The 17,848-nt window shown below is 40.5% G+C and overlaps 1 protein-coding gene across 1 annotated transcript in view; it reads right to left on the bottom strand.

Moving 5' to 3' along the window:
- Positions 1 to 17,848, bottom strand: part of CCDC146 (coiled-coil domain containing 146) — a 66,710-nt gene that overhangs the window by 46,740 nt on the left and 2,122 nt on the right. Inside the window, exons 2-3 of the mRNA XM_082239558.1 lie at positions 13,402 to 13,466; positions 12,184 to 12,398 (exon numbers count right to left, since the gene is read on the bottom strand). Coding sequence (XP_082095684.1) covers positions 12,184 to 12,398; positions 13,402 to 13,414 — 228 coding nt within the window. The 5' untranslated portion in view covers positions 13,415 to 13,466. The remainder of the gene's footprint in view (positions 1 to 12,183; positions 12,399 to 13,401; positions 13,467 to 17,848) is intronic.

The following is a 17,848-nucleotide window of genomic DNA, read 5'->3' on the forward strand; positions in this document are numbered from 1 at the left end:
TGACCTGCAGGGCTCCTGCCTGACAGCTGTTCACAACAGAGACATTTGGGGGGAGGTCGATTGCTCAGTGGAGAAAAGTCTGCGTTCTGCAAGAAGAAAGTGCCAAGTCCAGTCCCTAGCATCTCCATTTAAAAGACTCTCTGGTACCAAGGAAGTGAGGCCACGCTGGCTTGGATAGAGCAGAGTAGACCGTCGGCTGTCAGTCAGGAATAGACAGCCCTGGCTCTATCTCCAGTTTAAATGCTTCAAAAGGACTGTAATGAAAATGGGAGGAGGTGGGACTCAACAGCAGCCTTTAGAAAATCTAAAGAGGAACGGCTAAGGGAGCTGGGCATGTTTAGCCTGGAGAAGAGGAGGTTAAGGGGTGATATGATAGCCATGTTCAAATATATAAAAGGATGTCACATAGAGGAGGGAGAAAGGTTGTTTTCTGCTGCTCCAGAGAAGCGGACACGGAGCAATGGATGCAAACTACAAGAAAGAAGATTCCACCTAAACATTAGGAAGAACCTCCTGACAGTAAGAGCTGTTTGACAGTGGAATTTGCTGCCAAGGAGTGTGGTGGAGTCTCCTACTTTGGAGGTCTTTAAGCAGAGGCTTGACAACCATATGTCAGGAGTGCTCTGATGGTGTTTCCTGCTTGGCAGGGGGTTGGACTCGATGGCCCTTGTGGTCTCTTCCAACTCTATGATTCTATGATTCTAAAGAGAGCTTTCTCCACACTATCCAAAGCCATGCCTTTGTAAGATTCCTGAGCACATGATGAGCATCTTCTCTGGGTACAGTTGAGCAAGGAGGCCGCTGATAGGGGAAAGGGTCTGTCACATTTCATGCGCATTAATTATCCACACTTTTCTACTTCTAGAAAAGGGCTTGGATAAGGCAGTTTAATGTGGACATTTATTCAAAGCCTTATTAGTTTTGGATAGGCAATACTGTATTAACATATGTATTCTGGCAGAGAGAGTTTTGTTCAACAGGGACACTATGATCAAAGAAGCTGGGGACTCTTACAATTTCTTAAGAATTATCCTTAAGATGCACAGCATTTCCTTCTATTAGAAGTGGGCTGCTTCTTCTGTGGAAAAGAACAGCTTCATGCATCTGCTATACTGCAAAGCAAGTTAAAATGCGATAACCCTATTTGCAATAAAGCCACACCTAAAACAATATGTTTTGGATTAATGGCTTTAAATCCTTTTAAAAATGAAGGCATTTAATAAGTATTATAGTCATGAAACCCATGTCTAACTCTTATAAAGGCAAGCAGTAAATAGTAAATTTAAAATTTAGAAAAACCAAATATTGAAAAACAGGTCGACGTTTCAAAATGAGAAATTATAGGCCATAGATAAGAACAAACAGAACAGGTTTCATCAAAGTGAGTTCCTGTAACCCTGGAAGAAGTTTATCAACAGGGAATACAGCATGGTGATTTGCACATTACTGAAGCTCTTGGCTGTTCCTACTGCACTAGACACCTACCTGGAAGTCTAAGAATGAAATAGATTTTAAAAACCCAGCACTGGGTGCAAAGCAGGGGATCTAAGATGACACCAAAGGTCAAGGGCTTCTACAGCAGGCCTATATCTCCAAAGTGTTATTAATAAGAGGAAATTTTAGAATCTTGACAACAGAGAACTCCACATCAGCACATTCAGTACAGTGTGATATACAAAATAAGGGAAGTATTCCACTGGCATCAAAGACGTTTTGATTTAATCCAGCAGTTTTAAATGCCTGTCATTTTTTAAAAAAAGAATCCCAGCAGATTAATTAAGCACTTCCCTCTGACCTTGAAACCCTCATTTCTTATTTCCTCTATTTGACCCCTGATTTAAGAAAGGTAAAGAAAATAAGGATAGTTATTTTAACACCTGCAATTAGTCCAATCGTATTCTGAAATGCATACAAAAGGCGAGAACATTTATATGCTTCTTACTGCCATAGTTAAATGCTGAACATAGTTTAACACTGAGGATTTGTCATTTAGAAAGTTAATAAAACTTCGTTACAACAAAGGGCTCATCCACTCCTACCTTTTGCCCTGCACTTTCAAGACACAACTCCATACTTTAAAGCGCTGTGTCCAAGCAACCCCCCCCTCTTCTTTTTGCCAAGGTGCTTTCCCTGCGGAAATCAGCACTTTAACACTGAATCAGAACAAAAGGCAAGAAGGGGTTTTCTGTGGATTGCTGTTTGCTCTGATTCAGCGGTCAAAGCAGGGGGGGGGGGATGCTAGGACACAGCACTTTAAAGTGCAGACCTGTGCCTAGAGGCATGGCACAAAAGGAAGTCTGGACAAGTCCTCTGTGTCACATTTTGAACAACAGAACATGTACTCACATTGACATAAATAAGGTGTCAGCTAAGATGGCAAGCATGTGAGGAGCAAGGTCTTCAAATGGTGTCAGGTAATACGCATGTGGACTATGCTCTATAAGGAATATTTTCTCCGTAGTTGAAAATGCTACATTTATATTCATGCCTGGATTATAGTTGAATAAATAATCTACTCAAGACATATACACTTGAGGAGAAGCATCTTTAACACAAAGAAACTGGCTTTTGCTAAAGTCTACTTTAAGTGCATTAGTATCAGTGTACAGTGGTACCTTGGGTTAAGTACTTAATTCGTTCCGGAGGTCCGTTCTTAACCTGAAACTGTTCTTAACCTGAAGCACCACTTTAGCTAATGGGGCCTGCTGCTGCTGCCGCGCCGCTGAAGCATGATTTCTGTTCTCATCCTGAAGCAAAGTTCTTAACCCGAGGTACTATTTCTGGGTTAGCGGAGTCTATAATCTGAAGCGTCTGTAACCTGAGGTACCACTGTATCTTACCAGGGGTGGAGGAAGGGGGGTGCAGTGGAGGTGGACCACCTCATGTGTCACCACTGAGGGGGGGTGGCAAAATGTCGGGTGGCACTCACCACAGGGCCTGCAGTGCGCCTCACCCACGTGTCTCTCCTGTGAGGCGCGCGGTAGTTTCGGTGCCCACAGGCTCTGCGCTGCCCAAATGGTCTGCCCGCCACGTCCCCCTCAGCTGCAGGGCGGCTGAGTGGGAGAAGGCAGGCAGACCCCTCAGAGAGCGTCCTGCCACGGCTGGCCTCACCCCTGCGGACAGCTGGCCCCGCCCCTGGGCGCAGGGCATGCACGCCGCCCCAGGCGCCCAATCAGCTTGCTCCACCGCTGAACTTGCCATGCACCAAAATGAATTTTCTGCCCTGCTGTTGGCCTCATTAGAAGCTATCAGCATGTACTTTAACAGTTCCATAACTTTTTGGATACGTACACCTAGGTATTATATATCTTCCCCGGGCTGACCATGTCAATGTTGGAAGACATGCCTTCATTGTATTGCTGATTCCACATGCCTACTAGCAGGTTCTGTAATAAACACTGGCATTCACAAGGAAAGTCACATTATCACAACTGTCAATGATTTCCCCAGTGATAATAGGAGTTTGAACAGTCTGACAGGATAGAAATGGTTTGTTTAATTGCTGTTAAGAGTCTTTTGACTCGAGGTGAAGGCAACTTCTGTCTTATTTTTTATGCCAATGTAGTTATAGGGCTTTAATGTTGCTCCAAAAGCTTTGCAAGGTTTAGATTTAGTAAGATTTGGAATGTGCCACAATGTTTGGATAAGTAAATGCCTGAAACTGTTTTCAAAACTGTTGCTGGGTGAACATTTTTATTGCTAAAGTTAGAAGCTTCACAAATTATGTGCACTTGATATATGGGGGGGGGGGGATACCTTAAAAAAGAGGCCAGTGAGCACATGTTTATAATTGGCACAGCAGTAGCTCTGAGAAAGGCAACTGAATCTGGAATACTTAGTACAATTCTGGTCGCCTCACCTAAAAAAGGATATTTTAATTTTGGAAAATGCTCAGAAAAGGGCAACCAAAAATGATAAATGGGATGAAGCAGGGGCAAAACGAGGCTTTCTTTCACCCGGGTCAAAGATTCTGTTTGGCTCCCGTCCCACATGCATTTACCCATTCACACATACACACACACACACACCTCAACACATTTGTTTTTAAAGGGTATCAAAAGTCCAACAAAACTTTGAATCATAGAATTGTCGAGTTGGAAGGGACCCCAGCGGTCATCTATTCCAACCCCCTGCAATGCAGATATCTCAACTATCGTATGTTCTGGTGTACAAGACAACTTTTTATCCCTGGAAAATCACCCCAAAAGTAGGGGGTCGTCTTATATGCCAGGTATATGCGTTGGGAAGGAAGAGAGGGAGCCGGTGAGCAGAGGCACCCCTTCTGCCGTCGCTGCTCCTCCCTCCCCACAGAAGGGGACACAGAAAGTCCTTCTGAGCGTGGCGCTCGCCTGCCAAACGCCTCGCCTCGGGCTGCTGCTGCTGCGACGGCAGAGGCAGCGGAGGGGTGCGCGCTCTGCCCCTGGTGGCGCTCAAACTCTATAACTCTAAAACTCTAAAATTGAACAGCAAAAGTTGGGGGTCGTCTTATACTCCCAGTCGCCTAATATGCCGGAATCTGCAGTAGATCATACATGACAGGTGGCCGTCCAAGATCTGCTTACAAACCTCCAATGAAGGCGAGTCCACCACCTCAACATGGGACCTCTGTTTCCTCCTAAGCAAGATTTCTAAAGAGGAAGGGAATTTGGGAAGTGGACACACACAAAAGGTCACCCACCCCCCATAGCAACCTGCAACTCATTTCCCCTAAGGTAATGCATTTGTGTTTGCTCTTTTCATTAATCAATGCATTTATATACAGACTTTAATGTAATATATACATTTCTGTATACATTACTTGGCTGGAGAACTGCACTGCAAAAGTCAGAGAAGTAGAAAAGTTGCACGGTGGCTGTGTTTTGGCTTGCAAATTGTTTTGGAAAGTGCAATATAGGTAAATTTGCCTTTTAATGCGAACTGAATCAAATTTCTCCCCATACTTACATTTTGCACCATATCTTAGGTCACTCTGAATGGTGCTATCTGGCTTTTGGGAGAAAAAAAGACTTACAAAGCCTATTACACATGGAGAAATTTGGGATTGCTTACCCGATATCTATTAACATAATCCAAGGAAAATTGAATGACCTATGAAGAGAGAGAGATTGTATCCTACAAATGGACTCAGAGAAGAACACTCAGGCCATCCACAAACAACCTCTCTTGAATAGTTTACTAAATCTACTTCGGATTAACAGACTAGCATATTCCAGTGCTGTTCTCATGCCATAAAGGTTACAAGCCTGTCTGAAGGAAGAAGCAATTGCCCCTCTGATGGAATAATAGTCTATCTTAACAGATCTCAAGAAATAGTGCTCAGGTCTATTGATTAGTGATAATTATTTATTTATTTTGTATCCCTCATTCCTTTATTTCAATAAGCAATTCCACCTTCCAATTGCCTTTTGGCCTACTGAAGTACAGAGAGTGTATGTGCTTTCACTATCTCAATACAAATACACTGCAGCTTCATGTCACACCTTGAGACCCTCAACATAATTCTACAAAATCTAGCTACAAATTCCTCCTAAAACAGGCATAGGCAAACTCAGCCCTCCAGATGTTTTGAGACTACAACTCCCATCACCCCTGACCACTGGTCCTGTTACCTAGGGATCCTGGGAGTTGTAGTCCCAAAACATCTGGAGGGCTGAATTTGCCAATGCCTGTCCTAAAATCTGCATATATCACAGAATATGTACTTAGTCACATGAAAAACAAACTGTGAAAGAACAGGAACACAACTACATATTTTGCCTTAATGAGTACAATGTTGACAGCTTTACAGCAGTTAGGAAAGTGACATATTGCAAAATTGGCTTTGTCAACGTTCCAGCATGTCTGTGGCATAAAAACAAAAGGCAAAACACAGAGATGGGTTGGGCTTCTGAAAAACAAGGTAATAGTCCAATACTGTCTTCCAGTTGCAATCACTTCCAAGCTACCCTTGCACAGGTGGAGTCAACCACTGACAGAACCTTTATGACAGAGGAATCCCAGCCAATCTTGCAGAATCAGAGAGGGCATATGCAGTAGAACCAAGTGCCGTAAAACAAATGCAGCAATACTGCAATGAAGATGTAATGAGGTGAAAGATGCATGTATGACTCCACTCCATGCCGCTCCCTAAAGCGCTTCAAGAGCAAAAAGCTGGCAATCCCAGTCCTCTGTGATGCTTCCAGAACTCAGGCCACCACTGAGAGTGCTCAATAAATTTATTATTGCTTCATACATTATTCTTTTCTAATGCTACTTAGCAGCAGGTGTGCCCACAGGTATTGAGGGGGGTGGGAAGTAATAATAACTAAGCAGACATAAATAGCATTGGCTCCCAGTATGTTTCCGAGCACAATTCAAAGTGTTGGTGCTGACCTTTAAAGCCCTAAACGGCCTCGGTCCAGTATACCTGAAGGAGCGTCTCCACCCCCATCGTTCTGCCCGGACACTTAGGTCCAGTGCTGAGGGCCTTCTGGCGGTTCCCTTGAAGCGAGAAGCCAAGTTACAGGGAACCAGGCAGAGGGCCTTCTCGGTAGTGGCTCCCACCCTGTGGAACCCCCTCCCACCAGATGTCAGAGATAACAACAACTACCAGACTTTTAGAAGACATCTGAAGGCAGCCCTGTTTAGGGAAGCTTTTAATGTTTGATGTATCATAGTATTTTAATATTCTTTTGGAAGCCGCCCAGAGTGGCTGGGGAAACCCAGCCAGATGGGCGGGGTATAAATAATAAATTATTATTTATTATTATTATTGTTGTTATTATTATTATTATTATTATTATTATTATTATTATTATTATTATTATCAAAGAACAGGTCTTTTGAGATAGCTCTGGGAACTAAATTGTGGTGAGGTCTGGGTAACTTTGGCTTCTGCAAAGATTATAGTTTACGTCTATTCCTTCGTTGTTTGTCTTTGAGTTGTCTCCCATCACCCCTTTGTTATTGCTACAATCAACCTCCTGGCCCCTCCTTGCAGTTCCCTGCAACCCCCCCCCAAACCCCCAACACACCAGGATAATTGCATGGTTGTCATACACTACTCTAATTTTCCCTCTTTTGCAAACCTACTCCTCTGTCTTCCTAAATATTTGTCCTCTCCCCAATACAAAACATGCTGCATGCAACACTCACATGTGTTGAAGCTTTGATCCTACAGCAGCTATCAAGCCAGCCTAATGGGAGACAAGTTTTCTATTGTTCCTACCCGCTAAGTTATGGAGTATCCTAAGTGGAATAGCAGCCTCTCCTTTCCCAACTGACCCTAGAGTTTTCCTCCACCAAGCACTTAAGAAACAGTATTGAAGTAAGATATGTGAATTATGAAAAGCATTTTTAGCCATCTGTCAGAATCTGATGGGCAACAGATCTTGCCACTGCATGCCCTGATGACCTTTAGTGTCTCTGACAAATCAACGTATCATTGGTTTCCATTGTCTCTTGTATTGCAACAAGTGCTTAGCGATTGTGTTAGGTTTAGCACACTGATTCATGGGCTCAACTACATACATAACACTCTGTGAAGAAAACGTTTGGTTTTGCACATTTCCCAACAATTGCCACTGCACCTCCCAAGGACTTTTCACTTTTAGATATGCAGTAGCGTGGTGCGGGATAACTTAATTGCTAAATACCATAGTGAAACTTTATACTACATCTAAACAATATAACTATAAAGAACTCACAGAATACTGCTGCAACCCTGAGGTTCACTGTCCGTAATCAGTTTATATCTAGAGCACAACAAACAATTTGTGGTGTGGAATCCCAACATCTTCTCAAGGCAGTATTCCTGTGTCAGGGATGTCAGATTTCCAGCAGCATTCAAACCACATTATTTTGTTGCATGGGAAAATCCACCCCCACCCCCAGTTAGTACCTGCACTGCTGTTCAGAGTGGTGCGAGAAATATGGTTGCAGGAATGTCAGGTGTACCTACTGGACAATGTAATATCACCACTGATAAGCAATAACCACTCCAACCCCTTCAATGTCTATGTAATTTGGGATTTATTTTTCTAATTTGACTTTTAACTTTTAAAATATCTGCAGTGGTTGTCTGGCACCCAAATACCCTAGAGCAGGGTTGCAGCACTCATCTAGTGCAAAGTTTCTGTTTGTTTGTTTTTAAAGGTCAAAATGGTACAACATTACTCTCCCCTTCCAGAATTTGCTCATGTCCTTAGTCGAATAGACAGTGGAAATGTTGAAGCATCTAATAGCTCAGCGGGAGGGAGACAGAGATACAAACAACATGTCTTTACCCCACTTGCAACAATGCCATTTCTCAATAATTGCATAGGGATAAGATACTGAGGCACTAGCCCTAAACTGGTTCTTTTATAATCCTATCAGTAAAATACTGAGCAGTATTCAACTAATCCATTCCAGCAGCAAAAGGATTTCCACTTGCACAAACCCTTCCCTATCCCAGCCACCCTCCTCAAATCTGCTGTAGAGGGGTAGCGGAATATTCATGTATAATTATGTTGTATTCCACCCATTGTCAGGAGAAGTTATAAGAAGTCACACTGACTTCATTGGAAACAATCGTAAGTAGAGACTTCAGGAGGGTAGCTACAAAAAGAAGCAGCTGATTAATAAAAACCACGGTATTTAAACAGATCTCTGTTAAGAAGAGTATTTTATTCCAACCAAGGAGTGAAATCAATGAAACAGTCTGTTACACGTTGCTAAATTGACATGGAAATGTTTAGCCAAATTGAGGTCATTATGGAAATAACGACACGCTGAAATGGACCAGGACTAAGCGATCCTTATTCATTACTTCTACGTTTCTAAAGTTCCTAGCCTTTCCCTATAATGCTACATTGTTTTAGAAAAATAAGACACTTTGTGTAAGAGATGAGCCGTACGTCTATTATTTTCTTGTGAGAAGTCTGAAGGAGCTGAATGGTGACTATCAAACAAACAAATCCCAAATAAAAATGTTAAATACTACCATAAATTCTTACCAATATGGAATTATCTACTGGTACAATGCTCAATTCAACAGGATTCTAGCTGAAGATGTAAAGACTTCGAGAAACAGAAATGGACCATTGGTTCCAGCTTAAATGAAAATTGAATACCATTGTTTTTATTGTACATTTTGTGTACCACATTGGACAATTCATTGGAATGTGAACCAAATATGTACATAATTGAGACAATAGTTCTATTCACCTATCATGAAAATTGTGTTGAATGAACACACGGTGGGGAAACAGGAAAGCTGGCAGCTCGCTTCAATTAACTGGAACAGGATATAAAGGTGCATACATGTAAAAAGCCAAATGGAGGCAGTTCTGATCACCCGTGATCAATATCTAGCAAAACTAAGGAAACAGCAAGAAACACCAGTTATCAGGGCTTTGCAACAGTTATGCAGTGGACTAGGTCTGAAGAGAATGCTTTGGATCTATACAGTTTGCCCAGTGTGTATGTAATGTATGGAATGAACAAACTTGCACATATCTTCAGGAATTCTTGGCATATGAGACAACACATATCACTTCAGGAATGCCTAGCTAAGTAACGCTCTCCAGGGCTACTTTGGTCTTATGGCACGCTAAAGTAAAGGGGATGCAAGCATGCCTGAGCTTCTACTGGACTGTGAAAACTAACTTTCGTCATGCCAGGGGTTCTATACAGCATTCAAGGGTCTCACAGTCTCTCTCCCTTTCTTTTCCCCTGGATGCACTGGGAATTAGTTAATGCTGTGCATTTATTCAATCAGCAACATCTGCAAAAAGGGTAAAGGAGAATGCCAATCACCCTCCAGGGTCTACTCCAGAGGTGACAAGGCCTCTTTGCAAAGGCTGTGTTCTTTGGCCCCAACAGTGCTGAACATGTCAATTTCCAGGATGTTGCTGGACAGAGATGGCAGCTGTGGGCAGCCAATAAGCCTGTTATAGTCTTGTTTTTAAGAGGCAACAATGGTCGTAAACCTTCCCATGACATTGGGGCCTTGGCAGCTGCCCAGGGTTTTCAGGTACTGATGCTGGGCATGCTGCCTTGGTAAAAATCCATATCAGAGAAGGTCAGTTATACAGTGGTAGCTGTCTGGGGCTAGTTTACAGCAGTCTTTGTTATCAGCACTTTACATACTGATTGCCATCACTGCCCAAAGGAAGTAACATTTGGTTAACATTTCATATGGTTGTTATGGTCAATCTAAAAAAGCTTCATGTTAACGAAGTCCAATAATGTAGGATGTGTTTTGTTAGGGACTTACTCTCATGGAAGTTTATGTGGCAAGTCATGCCATAGGTTTCCAATATAAAATTTATTTTCCCCTTGTGGTTGTTTTTTTAGCTATCTGTGCACATACACTAAGAGTATTGCACAGTACAACAGAACAGCACATCATTTATTTATTTCTCTTTTTAAAAAAAAAACAAAACTTAACAGTTAATTTAAAGCACTGTGCCTGTGTTATAGAATGATCTTATTACAAAGCCAGTGGCTTTGTACCTGACTTGATATATGAATATCTGAGAATGTTGGCATGGCTGAAATTTCCCACTGGGTCTTAGGAACAGAGCCAATCATAAGCACAGGTCTTTGGGCGCTTGTTCCAACACTACGGTTTAGCTTGCAACACACAGTGTTTTACATTTGTGTCTGCACCTTGCTAGTTTTGATTTAAGTTGGCTTCTGTGCAATGGAAGCCAACAGGGTTTTATATTATAGTCTCTCGTGTTTTAGTTTTGTGCCATTCTTAGTGCAATCCAGAGAAAGTTTTATTTCAGCTCTTTCTCAAGAGTGTTAGGAAACTATTTTCTTCTTTGGCTAGGCCTTGGTGTGTTTGAACAGAAAATGTTTCGTAAATTTTATAAACAAAAAGAATTTAAGAACATACTAATTTTACTTCACTGTTTCCTGTCAGACAAAACTAAAGACCAAATCCACAGGAGAAACAATTCCACAGGAAAAACAGAGGGGAAATATCTGAAAAGGTGCTGAAGAAAACAGGGGTATATGTTTTTTTTATTGCCTGATGCAGTTTGAACTTGCCATGCTCTCCTAAGTCTGTTCTCGTCCCCCCTTCGGAAAACTCTTTTTATGACAAAAAAAGATAATTTTACAAATTAAAGTCACCAAGCAAACTTTTAATGCGTACTTCATACCGCTGGATAGCTGCCAAAACAATGGCAATCATTTGACAATGATTCTTGATATTGGCATGTTTGTGTATATTATTGCCCAATCCTTAAAGAGATGTATCCCGTATCTTAAGGAAAGCAACAGCCAAAACAACAGTGAGGGAATAAGACTTGTTAGTATGGTCTTTCTGCTGCACAAAAACTTCATTTCACCCCACCACACATCTCTTTTCCAAAGTTATGTCAACAGCGTCTCCTTTGAGTGGCCCAGGGGCAGCCAACATGGCACCCTTCAGAAGTTGTTGAGCTACAACTCCCATCAGCCCCAGCCAGCATGGACAATGGCCAGGAATTATGGGAACTGTAGTCCAGAAATACAGTGGTACCTCGGGTTAAGTACTTAATTCGTTCTGGAGGTCCGTTCTTAACCTGAAACTGTTCTTAACCTGAAGCACCGCTTTAGCTAATGGGGCCTCCTGCTGCTGCCGCACCGCCGGAGCACAATTTCTGCTCTTATCCTGAAGCAACGTTCTTAACCTGAAGCACTATTTCTGGGTTAGTGGAGTGTGTAACCTGAAGCGTATGTAACCTGAAGCGTATGTAACCCAAGGTATCACTGTATTTCAAAGGCACCAAGCTGATTACCCCTGGAACAGATCACTATAAAGAGCAATCGTGTCAGCTCTGCAAAGTAACAGTTTACATTTGACACATATTCTATGCCTTGCTGTTTCTTATGCAAAGCCTTGAAAGGGACTCTTAGGAATTCTGTTTAACATATTTGTGGAAACGAGATAATGAACATTCCACCAAAGTCAAGAACATTACCCCAATAAGGCAAAGTGGTGTGCTTGGATAACAGTGCAGAGTTTTTCATTTGTTTTATTTCAGTTTGCATGCCTTTTGACAAGATGGTTTCCTGTATCTTGTTTTCAGTTGCTGTTGTGATAGATCAATGCTATTTTCACAATAGGTACTTAAAAGTTGCTTTGTTTTTAATTTCCTACAGAGGCAATTCAACTGAAAACAGTATCTATCTATCATGCTGACATAAAGGAAACTAAGAGTACACTACCTCATCAAGGCACTCAAATGCAGGACATGTGTGCACGTCAATGGAACCTTCATCCCGAATATTAACTGTTGGAGCTGTGGCATAAATAGGATCTTCAGGATCCTCTGGTTCCAATTCTGGTTCAGATTGTTCCTCTGACTCACTGGAAACATACTCTTCTTCTTCTTCTTCTTCTTCTTCTTCTTCTTCTTCATCATCATCCCTTTTCCAAACATCTGCAAAAAGTACCAAAATCCACATATCAAATTTTGATCGTTATGCAAAATAAATTAGACACATAGCTGTCAACTTACAGATTTGAAAATAAGAGACCAGCAGCCTCAAAAATAAGGGATCAGCAGCCAAAATAAGGGATCAACAATTACTTTTATAAAATACATATTTTGTTGCGTGCCTCCTGCTTGGCAGGGGGTTGGACTCGATGGCCCTTGTGGTCTCTTCTAACTCTATGATTCTATGATTCTATTCTATGATTCTAAATGGCTTTAGATACCTATTAGGTCCATAAATTACCATATAGCATATATTCAACACAAAAAAAACAGCAACAATTTGTTGTTGACAAAGCAAGCTGGACATATCAAGGGCCCCATTACCTTCAGTAGCTTATTTAAGAGACATCATCAATAAGGGACAGTAGCGGGACATGGCGCTGGAATAAGGGACTGTCCCACCAAATAAGGGACGCTTGACAGCTATGATTAGAAGATGAGAGCTGGAGATAAATCATGGGATGAGGTTACACATATCAATAATGGGGAACTCCAGAAGAAAGGGGAGGGGAAAGGGTGAGGGATAGCTGAATATAGTCAATATCTGTGCATAGCTGGGAAAGTTTTGTTAATGAATTAACAACTGAAATGCTTTGACTGTGCACTAGTAATACTAATAAAAGCAATAATTAGGAAAACAAGGAATAACTCTACTAAGTGTCTGTCTTCAAAGACAGTCCTCAGAAGTATTCAGAGACTGCCATAGTGAAGTCCGTAACCCACTTCCCTATCCACAACTTCCAGGAATATCAGTGCAGTTAGATACATCCTTATAAATATTGCCATATGCAAGTCTAGCGCTGACCCAATTCAAGAAATCAAGGCAGATCTTAAACTCCCAGTACCTTCCAGTTGTCAGGGATCAGGACTATGTTATATGGACTCTACAATGCATCACACACTAAATAATTTGTGTTAGCCAATAACTAGATGGCATAGTAATTACCTTCAGAGCTCATTTTCCTTGCCTAAACAATTGCAGTCACTAGGACTGTGGCGTTCCAAACTGATCTGAAATTAAATCAAAGAATTTATCATTATACTTTTCCAAGTATATTTAAATTGGAATGCAGATGAATCAAAGCAGCATACGTTAGTTAATTTACAAAGCATACCACCGCAATTTAGCATTAGGATGCAATCTTGCTACATCTGTCTGTGTTTTCTTTTTCAAAGAACACCATGGTGTTCTATGGGTCAGCAAAATCTTTGAAGGCTACAAGTGTAAGCTGGCCTCTAGTGCTATTTGGATTTTCTTCAAGGACATTCTGCTTTACAGGGAAATTTCAGCAGCTGCATTTGCTCAGGAATTCAAAAAAACAAAATAAAATCTAACCCTGATGATGCCTCCTACAGAAATCAAAACATTATGTAATCAGCTGCAATCAGCATAAATTTAATATATTACATAAACATGGGCATATAGTAATAAAAAAAAAAGATTTGAATACACATAATATGAGTTACTAAATATTTATTTCAATTGTACCTCTATGGACATGTCGGTAAGCTTCATAGCTTCATGAAAAGATTTGTATCAAAACACACCCCACTCATCACAAATGCAAAAAGCAAGTGCAAACTTAGGGTTGTCTATTGAACATTTGGGGCAGTATCCAACAAAGTAGTTCCATTAGTGGAAGGACTTCTGTTTGTGCAACAGAACTTTGCCTCCTTCTCTCCCCATGTGCACCCCATACTTTCTCCAAATATGCTCCACTGCATTGAGGAGCAAAACCCAAAACAGATTTAGGCGGCACACAGGGCAAGAAGATAGAGGGGAAGTTCAATTGTACAAAGAGAATTGTTGCGCCAACCCAACTTTGTTGGATACCACCCTTCATGTCCAAGGTGTGGGTTCAATGTATGGCACGGGCAACATGGGATTGGGGAATGCCTGGATAAGAAAATGTCCTCCCATAACCTGCACAAAAAAGTATAATTAATTTATTCAAAAGCAAATTTTATTTATCACTTAACTGGAATAAATTTGAAGACCCTTTTCTTCAACTGAACAATGTATTTTAAACATTCAACGGCAATAAGAAGAACACATTTCATTTTCAATTAATTCACATTACATGTTAATTACCATACACCTTCATCATTTTACATAATATGAATATATTATTTCTGCAATTTCCCCACATCTAACCCTGCAACCACCTCCCCTTATACCCAAATGCCTGTGTGACTTCCTTCACCCACATGAGTGATATCCAACTTATTACTTAATAGAAACCTCTAACATTGTGTTCATTTTTATTCATTACAATAGTCATTCATCTATTAAAAAAAGAAAAAAAGAGACGAAAGCATAACTTCTTAACTTAATGGGTTCAGTCCATACTTATCCAGAGATTTCTAATAGAATGATTTTGTACAGTATATTCTTCAACACATTTCCATTCCTTTCTTAATTTTTGTTTTGATTGCAATCTGATTGATGCTGTCATCTTGGCTAGTTCAATATACTCACAAAATTTAATTTGCCACTCTGAGATTGAAGGAGTCTCCTCACTCTTCCAATTTTTGGCCACCAGTATTCTAGCGGCCGCTGCAGCATACAAAAAAAAACGTATCCTTCGGAATGTCTTCTGAGACTAGTCCAAGAAGAAACGCCTCAGATCTTTTTTGGGAAGGTTATTTTAAAGATTTTTTTCAATTCATCGTAAATATTGTTCCAGAAGGACATAATCTTGACACAATTCCACCAAATGTGGTATAACGAGCCTTCAACCTTTTTACATCTCCAGCATAGATTTGAAGGTAATTTAGAATTTTTTGCTAATTTAACTGGGGTCATGTACCACCTATAACACAGCTTCACGATATTTTCATTAATAAAAATTAAGAAGAAGAAGAAGAAGAATACATTTCATAGGCCTTAGGACATTCTTCCCCCCCCCTTTCTCTTTGATCTAATTGTAGAAATGCCAAAATAAAACTGACTACTTTCCATTTAAAAAAACCCTTTGTTTTATCTTACATGCCAACCCTCTTCTGCCGTTATGTAAAAGGAAGTCCCTTGACACACTTTAGTGGGTTTGAGAGCAGAATGAGAGTTTCAGCTGGGATGTTTCAGCATTCTGCTTGTCATTTCATTGGGGCGGGGAGCCTGTTTATGAACTCAAAAGGCATCCCAGGTTACGCATTTCAGCCTGCAATTGATGTCTAGCAATATTCTGTAACCATTTCATAGAAATCTAGTTAAGTTATCAAATATTGTGAGGGGGTATGCTACTGGTGAAGCAAGAGTAACCAATGAAGGCCTTACCTGGGTTGCCTCTCAGCGCCCTGAAATTAAGTTTGAAAAAAGCATTATATTGTAGCCAATATAGTAAGCTGCAGCGTGTGCTCGGTTGCAGTCCTATTTTATACCCGGTTACAGAATGTATTGTATTTCTCCCTGTGTAAAAGTATGTCCATCTTACAGTAAAGCAGCTTCCTCATCACATTCTAGGTATACAGTATTTGTAATTCATATCTGAACAAAAAGTTAAGTGCTTTTCATATCATAAGTATACCAAACAGATTTTTTATATGCTCATTGCTAAGTAAGAACATAAACACACTCAATACAAACTACTTTTACATTCATCCCACCACTCTGGCAACTCTCAGAATTGTTCCGCGATGGGGCAGGGATTCTGTAGCAGAAATGTTGCCCATCTACAAAGTCTACTCAGAAGTAAGTCCTGCTGAATTCACTGGGAATTATTCCCAACTAAAGTTGCAGTTGTATGCATGGTTACTCGGGAGCACATTTCATTGAACTGAATGGACCTTGCTTTTGAGTAGACACACACAGGATTGAGCTATTGAAGTACCAAATAACATTTAGGTTAGATATGTAACTATTGCACATATTTCATTTTTTCTGGAAAAACATCTAGAAGATGGTGCATCTCTATATTTGAATAGTAATAATGAATATTTATTTAACTTCATTAGTATATCGTTCCTCCTGGTTCAGCAATTGTAATCTGTGAGTGAAAAAATGTTTTAAAAGGTCCTTCTGAATGTGAGCCCTAGAGGGTGCCACATGGATGAAAAGTTCTGAGTTTAGTAATCTGAACTTGGTTTTAAAAATAAATATAAATCCATCTACCCTCAGGACCACAAAGAGCATGCAGTGATTTGACAGTGTTGCTTATTAAAAGGAGTCAAATTATGCCCCCTCCTACACACATACACAAAATGTTACCAAAATAATTGGAAACTGAAAATGGTGATGGGGAGTGTTGAACTTTATGGAGCTCATGTTACAATTTTAAGCTTTATGTTTAGAAACTCAACTACAGAAAAATGCAAATGAATCACGACACTTTTCCATACTATTAATGGAAATTGTACTGTTGTCTTCTTTCTTCTCAAATTGTAAATCCTTAAGTTCAGCCTGACTTTTCATAAAAGCCTGCTATAATTCTTCATCTTTTCTGAAATGGTTGCCAAAGAAAGTAAAAAAAAAAAAACCCTCTGGTTCCTCTAAATATTTAATGAAACATCACTCTCATACTGAAAGCAAAAGAATGCTAGATTCCAAACACACTACATTAAATAAAGATGTTCTTTTCTTTTTTAGGAATTTAACCTTGAATTAAAAACATGCCTCCAAGTTATTTACATATGAAAAGAAAGGGAAGGTTGGAGCAGCCCAAACCTGACTTCGCTGGTAAGGTTTCTAATTTGCTTCAAATAATTGTGCAAGAACTATTCAGTACAATGAATCTGAAAGTCACAAAAACTTAAAAGGAACTGGTGTTGAACAAAAGTGTTGACAGTCTAATTTAGTCTTCTTTTTCCAGCAGCAGCCAGGAGGATCTTCTGGGAAGTACAAGGGGGTTTGGAGGTGATAGCCTCTCCTTTGTCCCAGCATCTTCCCATCTCCATCATTCGCTCTGGTTTCCGTCAGAAGCACCAGAAGTGGTTTAGTCCTGCTAGCCACTTGACTCAGAAAGCTGTCTGTGGACAAATGCCGGCTCCCTCAGACTGAAAGCGAGATGAGCACCGCAACCCCATAGTTGCCTTTGACTGGACTTAACCGTCCAGGGATCCTTTACCTTTTTAAACCTTTTATTACCTATGAACATGGAGGTTTTATTTACCTATAATAACCAATACAGGTTAAGTCACTTCCTTGTAACTGGCCCAAAATTCTGGAACATAAAGGAATATTGTATGCCTGTAAGATTGGAGTACACACTTACACCTGCCTGGCTGATGTGATGGAGTAACACAAAGAGAAATTAGGAAGAAATTACACTCCATTTCCTGTTAAAGCATGCTTGCATTCCCTGGTAGCAACTAAAGTGTGCTTACTAAGATAATAGAAACTGGACACAACTACATCAATGAAACAACAGTTCAAACAAAGGAGGAGACATGCAGTA

The sequence above is a fragment of the Podarcis vaucheri genome, assembly GCF_965113315.1.
Source record: "Podarcis vaucheri genome assembly, chromosome: 10".
Taxonomy (NCBI): domain Eukaryota; kingdom Metazoa; phylum Chordata; class Lepidosauria; order Squamata; family Lacertidae; genus Podarcis; species Podarcis vaucheri.